Source organism: Lygodium microphyllum, chromosome 2 (assembly GCF_053477565.2).
Source record: "Lygodium microphyllum isolate KBCC chromosome 2, Lygodium_microphyllum_v1.1.10, whole genome shotgun sequence".
In the NCBI taxonomy this organism is placed as follows: domain Eukaryota; kingdom Viridiplantae; phylum Streptophyta; class Polypodiopsida; order Schizaeales; family Lygodiaceae; genus Lygodium; species Lygodium microphyllum.
The window spans coordinates 33,763,889-33,776,562 of record NC_141136.1 but is presented as its reverse complement, the minus strand read 5'-3'; the positions used below and the strand labels follow the sequence as shown (position 1 = coordinate 33,776,562).

The 12,674-nt window shown below is 40.2% G+C and overlaps 1 protein-coding gene across 1 annotated transcript; it reads right to left on the bottom strand.

The window, feature by feature from the left end:
- Positions 1 to 6,790: 6,790 nt before the first annotated feature.
- Positions 6,791 to 10,129, bottom strand: LOC148039586 (uncharacterized). Its single transcript, XM_087692050.1, has 2 exons — positions 8,097 to 10,129; positions 6,791 to 7,902 (listed from the first exon to the last, which is right to left on the bottom strand). The coding sequence occupies exons 1-2, from the start codon at positions 10,000 to 10,002 to the stop codon at positions 7,235 to 7,237; spliced, it is 2,574 nt and encodes an 857-aa protein (XP_087548176.1). The 5' UTR covers positions 10,003 to 10,129; the 3' UTR covers positions 6,791 to 7,234.
- Between the last annotated feature and the right edge of the window lie 2,545 nt (positions 10,130 to 12,674).

Here is a 12,674-nt window from a genome sequence, read left to right as displayed (position 1 = left end):
ATGCATGAAGGCTTGCCACTATTGTGAGAGCTCAACTTCATTCCTATCAATATTCATACCTATGGTTTTCCATTTACTATAAGCATCACTACAAGTTCTAGTTTCTCCTTGCATAGTCCAAATCTTTAACAAAACTTTACTCTTGTGATAGAGGTTGTAATTGGTTTGCTAATGTGGTCATAGTCAAGATAGATGAAGAAGTTGATGTGAGTGGCAAGATTTTAACCATCGTTTTGTATTTAGATTAGTTTGAGAGATGAACGAAAGTGGTTGCCTCCTTTCCAACCCTAAACATTATAGTCAATATTGTTCTTGTAGGGAGAGAAATCTATTGACAATGATGAGAGGGCTAGAAATCCTCAAGAATTTGGAGTGAAAAAAGTTTAAGTGAGACAAATGGAGTAAAAGGAGAGAAGAAGAAAGCTTACTATCCCACTAACATCTTCTTAGATCCTCAATAATTTGGCTTTCCCTCATGCAAGAAAACCCACTTAAGCAAAAGATTTCCCCTAGCAAGAAACCACAAACTTCCTCACCTTTAAGTGGGAGGTTGTTGGGGGTAAAGATTCTTGTCATCCCTAGCCACCTTTGTATTAGTTACATTAGCAATACCCACATACCTACACACTTGTACACTATAAGTGGCGGCAAGCACCCATCACGGTCACTTTATTCTTGATTCTTTCAATGTGGCATTTGAATAAAGGAAAGGTCGGTCACACATTGTGACTGTTGGAGTTCCCATATTGTGTGTGTCTCTCTCTCTCTTGCTCTTCTTCCTTCAATCATAGCTCTTGCTTCTGCTTTGTGCTTCCACTTCAAGGCACACCTCCCTTTAGTACTACCATTTTGAATTTACTATAATGTCCTTTGGATTGACTAATGCACCGGCTACTTTCAATAAATTGGTCCATTACATTTTCAAACCTTACCTCGAAAAATTTGACCTTGTATTTTTTTATGACATCCTGACATATTCCAAAGAAGAGGGAGATCATCACACCCACCTCAAAGTCATTCTTAATACCTTGAGGGTAAACAAGCTTTATGCAAAGGGGAGCAGATTTGCCTTCTATAAGAAGGAGATTGAGTATCTTGATTTTATCGTTTCAACAACATAAGGGATCTTGATTGATCCTGCAAAGGTAAAGGATGTCCAAGAGTGGCCACCTCCCCAAACTGTATGAGAAATCCAAGGATTCCTAGGACTTATAAGATGGTATCGCATTTTCATTAAGGATTATGCCTTTATTGCCACTCCCTTGACCAAGTTACTTAAAAAAACCAAACAAGGATAGTATAGCCTCGTATGGAGCAAGAAATCTTTGGAAAGGTGAAGGAACATCTCATTACTGCCCCAATATTAAAGCTTCTCGACTTTTTTCAAGAATTTGTAGTCACTAATGCCAACATTATTGCAATAGAATGTGTTCTTTCCCACGAAGGAAGATCCATATCACATTCCTCCTCGAAGCTCAAATCTTATGAGAAGAATTATCTATGCATGATCTAGAACTTTTGGAAATCATTCATGCCCCTAAAGTGTGGTGCCATTATTTACTTGGTTGAGGATTCACTCTCATCAATCACAAAAGCCTAAAATGGGTCTTCACCCAACTAGAAGGTAATATGGGGCAAAGAAGGTGGATAGAAGTCCTACAATAATTTGACTTCAAGATCCGCAGACATGTAAGGAAAATGTTGTGGTCGATGCTCTCAACCCCACAAAGCCTTCCTAGACCTTCTGATTATGAAAGACCTTACTAGACATGAAAGTCTTCAAGTATCATCTCAATGCACAATAACCCTATTTTAGAAGCAGTTGCTTCCAAAGGACCTACAGATCCAAACTTCCTAGAAATAAAAAAGATTATATGCTTAGAAGAAAAGCCCCTAAGGAGAAAGCCAAATTCAAGGATTGCATTCTACAAAATGGGCTACTCTATTGCCAAAAAGATGGAAGCTAAAAAAGAAAATCATGTGGGAAGCTCATGGCAACCTGGTAGATGAACATCTAGGTTATGCCAAAACCCTAAATTCAATCAAAAGAAGCTGCTATTGGGCTAGAATGAAAGTAGAAATCCTTTGATATGTGGCGCAATGTTTAAGCTGTCAAAGGATCAAGGCCAAGCTGGTCAAGGTTCCTGGTGAACTATGGCCCCTTGATATTCCCCAAATAAAATGGAAATTCATCAGTATGGATTTTATAGTTAGCTTACCCATTATTCACAAGGAGGCTATAATTCTATCCTATTAAATAGTGGGCATGCTTACCAAAGTAGCTCATGCTATTTCAGTAAAGATAACCCATAAAAAATCCTCTAATATCGCAAGAATCTTCATCAAAGATATATTCCATCTACATGGACTCCCAAGAAGAATCATCAGTGATCATGACACTCTTTGCCTCCAAGTTTTAGAATAGTCTCTTTCAAGCCATCGGAACTCAGTTATGCTTCAACATAACATACCACCCACAAACTGATGGGTAAACAGAAAGAGTGAACCAAGTCTTGGATAATATTTTTAGAGCATACTGTAGCAAAGAGCCAAAGAAGTGGATCAAGTACCCACCATTGGTAGAATATGCCTACAATACTTCCTTCCAACAAATCATTGGAATGACTCCTTTTCAAGCTCTATATAGGCAAGAGTGTTTATCACCTCTTGACTTCTTTGATCCTTCCATTAAAGTGGAAGCTTCAAAAAGAATATTAGATTGACATGTAATAGCAAGTCAAGACAATCCAACAAGATATAAAGGTTGCACAAGACTGGCAAAAGGCCTACACCAACCCAAAAAGAATTGACAAAACCTTTAAGGAAGACAACATGGTTTTCCTAAGGGTTGAACCAAGAAGAGCTCCCTATCTCTTGGAAATTTCAAAAAGTTAAATCCTAGATAGTGTGGACCTTATAAGATCATAAAATGCCTTGGAACTCTTGCATTTATTCTATCCTTACCCCCTCATCTTAAGATCCACAGTGTATTCCATATTAATCTACTTACATCCTATGTTCCCAACCTCAAACACATCCTTGATTATGAACAAGTTGTAGTTCCAACTCAAGGAATCCTTAAAGTCCAACCTGAGAGGATCCTAGAAATTAGGGAAAACCCCTTAAGGAATCGTACATTTCCCAAATATTTAATTCAATGGAAGAATTTCCTAGAAAAATATGCAACAACCTAGATAGAGGAATCTATCCTTCCGAGAAAGAACACCCCCAATTCTCTCAAGATGAGGACATCTCGATTTCTCATAGGAGAAAAGAATGTAACATATTTGAAAAAGAATTACAAGGGAATATGCTCAATTTTCCATCCAAAAATGACTAAATTAAATCAATTAGTATTTTTTGAGAGCAAAATAATGAATTTTTTAAGAATTTTTCTACTTTTTGTTATTCAAATAAATTAAATTATTTAATTATTATCTTATTTTGGTGGTCTAAAGACTCCCATAGAGCATCTTAATACTGGCTTAACATGAGCCCCTACATAGCTATCCCAGCTATGTATTATGCCCAATGTGAGGCTACCCACTTGCTTATGGTACTCCCATCTCAACATTTCTTGGTTGTCCAAGCCCTACATTATCATGTGGAACATGTTATATATTCTACTCACGTGGTGATCTCCATCCTCCTAGAATACTATCCTATGTATCTAAATTGTCTTCATGAATTGTTTATGCACCGTATCCTTATTAAAGATAACATCATGGTTGCACAGTATCTTCTTAGTGTAAGGATCCCAAAGGTGGTAACCCATCTCACCTAAATCACCATATCCAAGAAAAATGCACTTCTTGGATTTAGGATCAAACTAGTTTCACTACTTGAGTTATGTGTGTAAGCTTCACAATCAATTGATAAGAGAGTCTCTTGCCAAACCACAACTCTTTTGGAATTTTGCCATTCAATGGCTTATTAGATGACTTCTTAATCAAGTGAATAGTTGTTTCAATAGCTTCATCCCAAAAACCATATGTGAGACCCACATTAGATAATATACTATGAGCCCTTTCTTGGATTGTCCATGTGAAAAGGCATAACATACCAAAGAGGATTAAGGTTAAATAATAGGGCTAAGACTCTTTAGCCTTATTGTATGACAAAAGAGGCCATGTAATACTAAAAATGGTGCATATTCACACAAAACTTGTGCATCTTTTGAATGGAATTGCACTAGTCAAATCCATGCTTTTGTACCAAGTGATCTTATCCAAGGGTCCACAAGGTGAAGATAAAGCCATAATAATCTAAGGTTTAATCTCATTTCTTCTCTCTATTGTTATTGACTCAAACTCCCTACTTCTAATAAGTGAGACCTAAGCCTCGCAAGTCCACTACCTAGTCCAACAAGCAAGGCCCCTAATTATGAACACAAGTCAACTACTTACATAGAACAACCCGCGCCCCCCCCCCCCCCCCCCCCCCCCCCCCCCCAAGCTTATGCAACCCCTGTGCTTGCATTAGGCTATGGCAATCCCCAAATTGAGCCTCAATGGCTCCCCAAATTAAAACAATTATTTGACTCAAATGAAGAGCTTGATAGTGAGATTTTGTCTCTCTTTCAAACCCTAAAAGCAAGCATAAATGTCATAAAAGAAGATCAAATCCTCAACCTCATGACAAGCTAAACTCTTCATGCTCTTGGCTCCAACTATAAGCTTCCATGGATACAACTCTAATACTAGTTGAGAGAAAGTGATGGTGGGATGCAAAATAAAAGCTACAAGATGCAAGAGGGTGATAAACAGAGGGAGGGAGAGAGGAAGCACTAATGTTTTTGTGGGTACTCAATTATCCTTATTTTTATTATAATCACTTACATATGACTATACAATGTATTAATGTAAGGGATGCACAACCCCTTTTCACCTTTTTGATGGAGATAGATGAAGTTTGGTATAATTAGAGTCAAATGTTACATTTGACCATACATGGCATTGTTCTATCGCCTATTCACTGATATTCTCATTAGTGAAAGCTATGAAACATCCTATTTGGTCTCCAAATTGGTCCAAAGTTCAATCTAGAATATAATGATACTCTACCTTCATTGATGTGTTGATCAGACCCGTCTTATATTCGACTAGCATTCTTTTGCAAATCAATTCAATCCCATTCCTTTGTTTTTTGTGTTCATGTTGCTTTTCTCTCCCTTTCTATTTCTCTCTTCCATTGCAAATACTCATAAAACCTAGATTTTGTCCCATGAGTTAGTCATCTATGAAGACAATGTTCAAGTGAAATGTATTTGCAAGATATCAATCCCAACTTCAGAAATACATGTATTTGTTCTCCACATAATGAGTGTCTACTTATTTGTAATCTAGCATAACCTTATAAACTAATCACTAGATTAAATCAATATATGCAATGCAATAGTCTTAATAAGATTAGCATCATTAACTATGGAGTAGAGTAATCCGATCTGTAAGTAAAATGCCATCATTTTATTATCACCACGCACATACGCAATCTCACTTACACACACGACTTGGTAGATCTACCATACTACATGTTGGACAAATGCAAGGAGCGAGAAAAACTTTACTATGCTATCAATGTTAGAAATAGTGTCCTTTAAATCATGACCAAGCCTACTAATTACATTGCATTCACACATTACAAAACCATACTTTTATCATTGCCTTGCTATGTGAAATTTTCATGTGGTTCATGTACTTGTAGGTTTTGGTTCTAATATCTTATCACACAAGGATAGGAATGCCAAAATTTATGCTTATATATATATGAGAATCAATTTAGTGAGTCAATTATAGTCTTGAATTCAAGAATGTGGATCCAAGCCAATAATAACCTATTGTCCAACCTACTATAAACCAGGGTAAAAATAAAGTCCCTCGAGCAATATCTATATTGTGTGAACATCAAAGAGAACACATAAATCTACAATGACTAAAAGCAGGTTGTCCTTTTTTATGTGATATTTGTTTGGCGATATGCCTATGATGAAGCCCAATATTAAGGTTCCTACTTAGTCATAGATGTTTTTGATATAGCATGTAAATTTTGACATGTGAGTATTCATGAGCCTCCCACGTACCTTTATAAAGTAAAAGAAATATTACTTCTTTTGATACATTGAAATACATCTTTTGCATTGGAGCCATAATCAAAACCAAACATCTACTTATCTTTGTTAGTTTTAGCATTTCGTATATGCATATGGAAATAAACACGAACATGCCTACTAAAAATCAACCAAACAAAATCAAAACTCTCCACCTAACATGCACAAATTGCTTCTTCATCTAAATGTATAAACACCCTTGCACAAATACATCTCATGTATACATCCAAAAGCACCCAAGTAGTGTTATTTTCAAGTAACATGGACACATACTTCATAAGTTGAGAAACTATGTTTCACATGAATTTTCCTAGACGTGATGAAAGATAATAGCACCTCACCAAACATTGTGGTGGCCTTACTTCTTTAATCATTTCTCAAGGTCCATTTGCAAAACTTAACTAGTTTCATTATTACAAAGTCTACTTTTTATTATTACCTATACCAATGCTTTTTATTATAAATACTCTCATCATTATATGTTCGCACCATTATATCAAGCATCCATTGGTTTTCGTCCAAACTAATCTTCAAGGTCTAATATTAATTAAGTTGCTTGGAGCATCCTTCGTACCACTAGATAAATAACAACAAGATAAAACAATCTACAACCCACTAATCAACATTGAAGAAGATAAAATTATCTACAACCCACTAGGCAACATTGAGAATTCTATACCAATGGATTCACACAGCTAATAACAATACTTAATGCTAAAAAGAGTAGGTCTTTTACAACTAAAGAAAGAGTACTTCAAGTCGAAAGAGTACTTCAAGTCAAAAGCTTTTGCTTCGACTCGTGTAAAAAGATTAATGTCTAGATAGTATGTGATACAGAGTAATATGGCACATTGTCTCTTGCATTTTGCAGAGAAGTCTTCTTGGCCTCTTCATAGAGAGTGACACCCATCCCGCCGTAGAATCACATCGGCACAAATGATTACCTCTGCCAAATGTGTAGCTATGAAATATACTCCCCTTAGGCTCTCAATAGATATATCCCACCTTATCCACGAATGGAAAATAAGAGTCAGCAAATGACTCTCAATCCGTGTCAATTATAAGAAGAATGATAGCATCCTAACATATGCCTGACACATCTACAAGAAAGAAAGCATGTTACCCAAACTAAACAGGGGTACTGGCAACTCGAGCAAGAAAAGGGAATGCGTTTACTACGATACTTCTCTCGGGATTAGAAAGATTATCACTGCCAGAGTGCTCTACAAACTCAACTGGTGACATGTGATTCCCATGACAAGTACATATTAACCGCACTTGCTTGGAATTAGATATGTACATGACACCATGGATAGTCTTCCCTTTGGGCCCTGAACCAGTGGTACTAACCCAAGGAAGATCTGGGTACATTCCGCGCAGTTGTTTTTCAGTGAACTTTGGTTGGTGGGCTTTGGGAAATTCCTGACCTAGGGTTTCAATTGTTCGACTCTCGACACTAGCTGCCTCTTGTTTGATTGTCGCCCCTTTCACTTGATGGGATGCAATATCCCCAGAGGATCCTCGTTTCAGCTCAATGCTTTGAGTGTAAGACATGGGACTGTGTATTTGTGAAATTGGGCGATTTCGATTACCAACATGTGTACCCTGAGACAACGGTCTGTCTACAAAAGGCCAGCTTTGTTGTCTTTCAATCAACAAGTTCATCTTAGCAGCACCTTTCTCATCAAGACTTACACTCAACTTTTCAGCAAAAGCTCCTGCACTGCTTTTGGTGCTGGCTATGGGCCTGTAGATTTGAGGAGGGACCCCTCTCTCACCATCTTTAATTAAACTGCCTGCGAAATAAAAAGGCCCAATTAAGAAACTTGCTGGCCGAACAGGATTAGAGATAAAGCTTGCAAACTTTTGAAGCAATGCTCTCACATACCCTTCATAGTTTCTGTCAAAATAGAGAAGCATTGCTAAGAAGTAATGATGCTTTTAAGAGATTTGAGAAAGAAAACATAGACTAAGATAGTAATAATCTGACCTTCATTGGGTCTGTCTTCTCGGTCCCTGCTTGTGTGACTGTTTGGATCTACGCACCCTATTGTCTGCATTGATCCTGCAGGGCCATCCTCACTGTCACGGAACCATGCATGTCCATCAGTTAGCTGGAATGGATACTTTAACCCAGAGTTCGAGGTGGATGGAACTGGGGCAGATAATTGAGAACTTGGAAGGGAGCTACAACTATTAGGCCCAGCAGAGACAGCATGCTGGATGAATGAAGAAAACGAAAGGCTTGTTGGAATGGGCTTGCTAACTGAAGCTGCGTTCATGACAGGAAACGAATATGAGGTAGACAATGCAGGATATGTATGTGGATAACCAGAGGGAATGGTTGTCATTCCAGCAGAACCACCATAGCCACTTTCAGTTCCGACAGTCTTATGACTTCCCTCTGTACCGCCACTTCTTTGGCTGGATGCTTCATGGTCCCCACTGACAGCTGCACTTGTATCATCCTCCTTAGTCTCCACAGTTGCAGTCCCACTTGAGCTACTGTGACTGGAATTTCTCCATTTTCCTAGAGGTGCAGATTTCAGCCTTGTCACGTGCAAATCCACATGTTGATCCATCACTGTTTCAGCAGTGAGAGCTTCATTAGTCAGACCCATTGCATGTGATGTCGGCATCACCTTCTGAGAGCTCACATAGCTGCAGTCAGCGACAGATTTCTGACTTGTTCCACAATAACTAATAGAATGTGATCCTAGATCATCATCTGCTTTCACAGTGTCCATTGCCATCCCCGCTTCTTCGTCAAACCCAGACCTCTCAGCACATCTTGCACTTTTACCCTTCTCTTCTCCTTGCTTCACATTCTTCCTCCCATCTGTGGATTTGAGCTTCGGGTCCAACAACTCATCTTCTGGAGGTTCCTTTCCCTCATATTCAGACCAGGCGGAACCCACAGAGGGAAGTTTCTCAATTGATTGCCTGCTGCAAGTCTGGGAAATGTTACAGGGTGGAATGCCACTGTTTTGCCTAGACTTCTTCTGTAATCTTTCTCCAATCAGAGATTTCCTCCGTTTTCGGGCCTCCTGCCGTCTCTGCGCCTGCATCTCCCTCTTTTTCTGCAACTCGAGAGCCTCCAGTTGCTGCTGAGGCAGTGGTGGAAGATCTGGAAGCCTATCAGCCACAGTTTCGATACTGGAAACTTGACGCAGAGGAGGATTGACTATGGAATCCATGTGTGGATGCCGAGCCATAGCCAACGATACACTATTGCTGCTGGAACAGCGGATGGGCCGAGTTACTGGGTCAATCCCGTCTTTGACAGGCATAATTGGCAGCGTGGAAGTAGAATGCCAGCTCCAAAGCGGCGATGCCTTATCTTTGCTGCATCCAATTTCTTTAAAGCCACTTTCGTGTGGAGGATCCTGGCTAAAGACACTGCCATTCCTTTGCAGAGACTTCCACACTTGATCCCGTGAGAGGCCCGCAGATTCATCAGAATTCTTCTGCACAAGCCGAGGACTCTGGAAGGTTAAAAGAGCCTGTGCAGCAGACGCTACCTCTCTTTGGGCATCAGCACTTCCCGATGTGGAGGACGAGTCAATAGGGAGGCTGAAACTCCCGCTACACTCCCTGCGCAGTCTGGCAAACCCAGCCTCCTGCTCCATTCTCTCTGCCGGCGAGGGTGTGCCACTGCTGCGTCCCCCAAGGGACAGTCCAAGGTTGAGCTCCAAAACACCACTGCCACCACCGCTGCTGCCACCGCTGCCATTGTTGTTGTCTCCCGAAGTGCAGGGATGGGGGTCAACGACGATAGGGTTGTGGGGACGAGGGCGGGAGGGGGGTTCGAAGAAGTCGAGGCACTCAGGCATAATGGCAGGGAAGGGAGGGTGGAGGTCGGGGGCAGGGGAGGGGGGGGTCAGGATATCAAGCATGATAGAGGGAGGGCAGGGCAGGGCAGGGCGATGCAGGGGGCAGAGCAGGGGGGGGTCAGGACATCGAGCATGATAGAGGGAGGGCAGGGCAGGGCGGGGCGGGGCGGGGCGGGGCGGGGCGATACAGGGGGCAGGGGGGTCTCTCAGGAGTCACATGGCAACCATGGGAGCAGGTGAGAAGGGCGAGGGGGGGGAAGGAAACAAAAGATTAGAAAGCATGCTGAAGAAGGACAGGACACAATGAGACGACAGACACACGAAAGAGAGAGATAGAGAGAGGGACTTGGGGCGGGAAAGCACGTGCGGCGCGCATGTGCGTGCTGTGCCACGTGGCGCTCGCTCGGGGTGCAACGTGTCCAATAGCATGCATGTGTACGAAAGTGACGGGGACGTGGGGACCACGGGACGCCCTGCAAATTGGCAACTTGCATGTTGCTTTTGGCCCTATCCCCGCCACATGGCCCCATTTTTTCTCGATTTTTTTATTTTCGTATTTCTTATCTTATTGATATTATTTCCAGACATACGGATCAGATCTTATAAGTTGTATCCTTTTGAGACCCGGTCACACGCTCTTGCTTCCCACCACACTTGTAGCATTTATAAGCCATTGACGCCTCAAGGGGTTTGAGTCTTGACACATTTTTGGCTACATCGTTCACTACTCCTTATCAAAGTACCAGTTTTAAGGTACGCTTTTAATCGTTCAATATTAGGATAAGAGCGTGTGCAATAGCTTTAAGATAAGCTTTTGATCCTTAAATGTTAAGCTGAGATTTTTACCCTTTGGAGGGCATGTCCGTAGACACTATTGGACAATCAATTAGGATAGTGTCACCTTGATAGCCCGCGCAAGTGAGAGTTCGAAGCATTCACCATAATAGACTCTCATAGCTACCACTGTAAGTAAAAAAGGTCCCAATGCACGCACAAGGAAGTCAGTGAAACCATAATAATCTCATTGAGAGTAACCAAAAAGTTAAGAGGGTAAAGCAATATGTGCAAATCAAGAATTTACACATTTGCTGAGTGCACAATTGAATTGTGGTAGCTTTGCTTAACACAGAACTTCCCCATGGTTTTAGAGAAAGGCATGGTTTAACATGAATACCAAAATATTCCTCTACCATGTCATCCATAAGCAACCATGGCAGATCTTTAGAAGCTCATATGCGTGAGCTATAAGAGCTACTGCACTTCCTTGAAGTCTAGCAAGTACAGCAAGCATTAGATTTATAATATGAATGTACATCGAATGGGTGTCCTTGGACCACAATTCTCAATGTAAGAACTAGCATTCAATTAATACAAAATTATGTTTGTGTTTTAAGTTGAAGAATAGACCACATGAGGCTAACTTTCATTGCAAGATTTTAAGAACATCAATTATGTCCCTCGCCTGGCACTACCCTCGGCATGACAAACAAATCATCCAACATGAAAAGACATTTGTCAAGAAGGAACGAGGTTGTGGATTTGTTGTGTATAGGATCTTTCACAACAACTCTAGTAAGCTAAAGCTTCCCAAATACTTCCGTTCCCTTGCAAATTTGAATTTGCAACTCTTGTGAAGCCGTCCTAAATGAGACAACCACCTTAGAACTATTAAACTCCCATCTCACAACACCATCCACACATTTGCAAGGCTAAAATTTATTAGTGTTCCACCCTCATAAGCTCCTTGCTTGGATTGTTCATATGTAGAAGTTTTAACATGCTAGCACATGTGTTACCATGTAAGGTGCACTCAAACATAATGAACATCTTCTCTTTTAAAAAGTTCTACACTTTCACTTTGAGTCGATGAGTCGAACAAGCTTACAACTCAACCTCACACTCATGATTATTCAATCTACATTCACTTTGTCTTCCATCTTTAGACATTATGGAATAAGTGTGTCATATCGTAGGGTGTCATTTCGTTGCATCCATGTTAGTTGCCAAATCTTCAATTAACATGATATTGGGTTGTTGTTGCTCGACAATTAGAAAGTAGGACAATCTAATGACTCAACCTCATGATTTTGATTGTATAATTACCATTCACTTTGACACTTTGGGATTCGTGTGAACACACCCTAATGAGTTGTTCCCTACGTCAAGATTAGGTGTGTTCCATATAGCGTCAACAAGCTATTAATGGATAAGAAGATGCAAGACATCTCTATACACAAACACATAAACCTACACACTCCTCTAAACCTTTATACAAATAAGGAGTATGTCTCTTCTATTCTTTAAAAGAGTTGTGTGCTTGGTTAATCATCTTTTGCCAAATTTTTACCTCATATGCTACATCATATTCTCCCTCCTTACATGACTTCACACTTCTCACCAAGTAGCATGACATTTCTACGTTTGCCCAACAGACAGTAATTGTCCAACCAACTACTAGCAAATTGGTCAGGATGTAACTTGCGACTTACGTAGTGTGAGTGATTTGTTACCCACATCCAACTTGTTCAATGTAGCTTTATCTCCCATTTACATCATTCAATGTTTTGTGCATCTAAGTGAGGAGGCTACTACTATTCAATCAAATGTTTTGTGCATCTAAGTGAGGAGGCTACTACTCAACAATCTCTTGCTTTTGTAAACTTGTTAGTACCCACATATACATTGACTTGTAATTTTTTTGACATTTATAGCTTTTAAGTTTGTTTCTACCATGA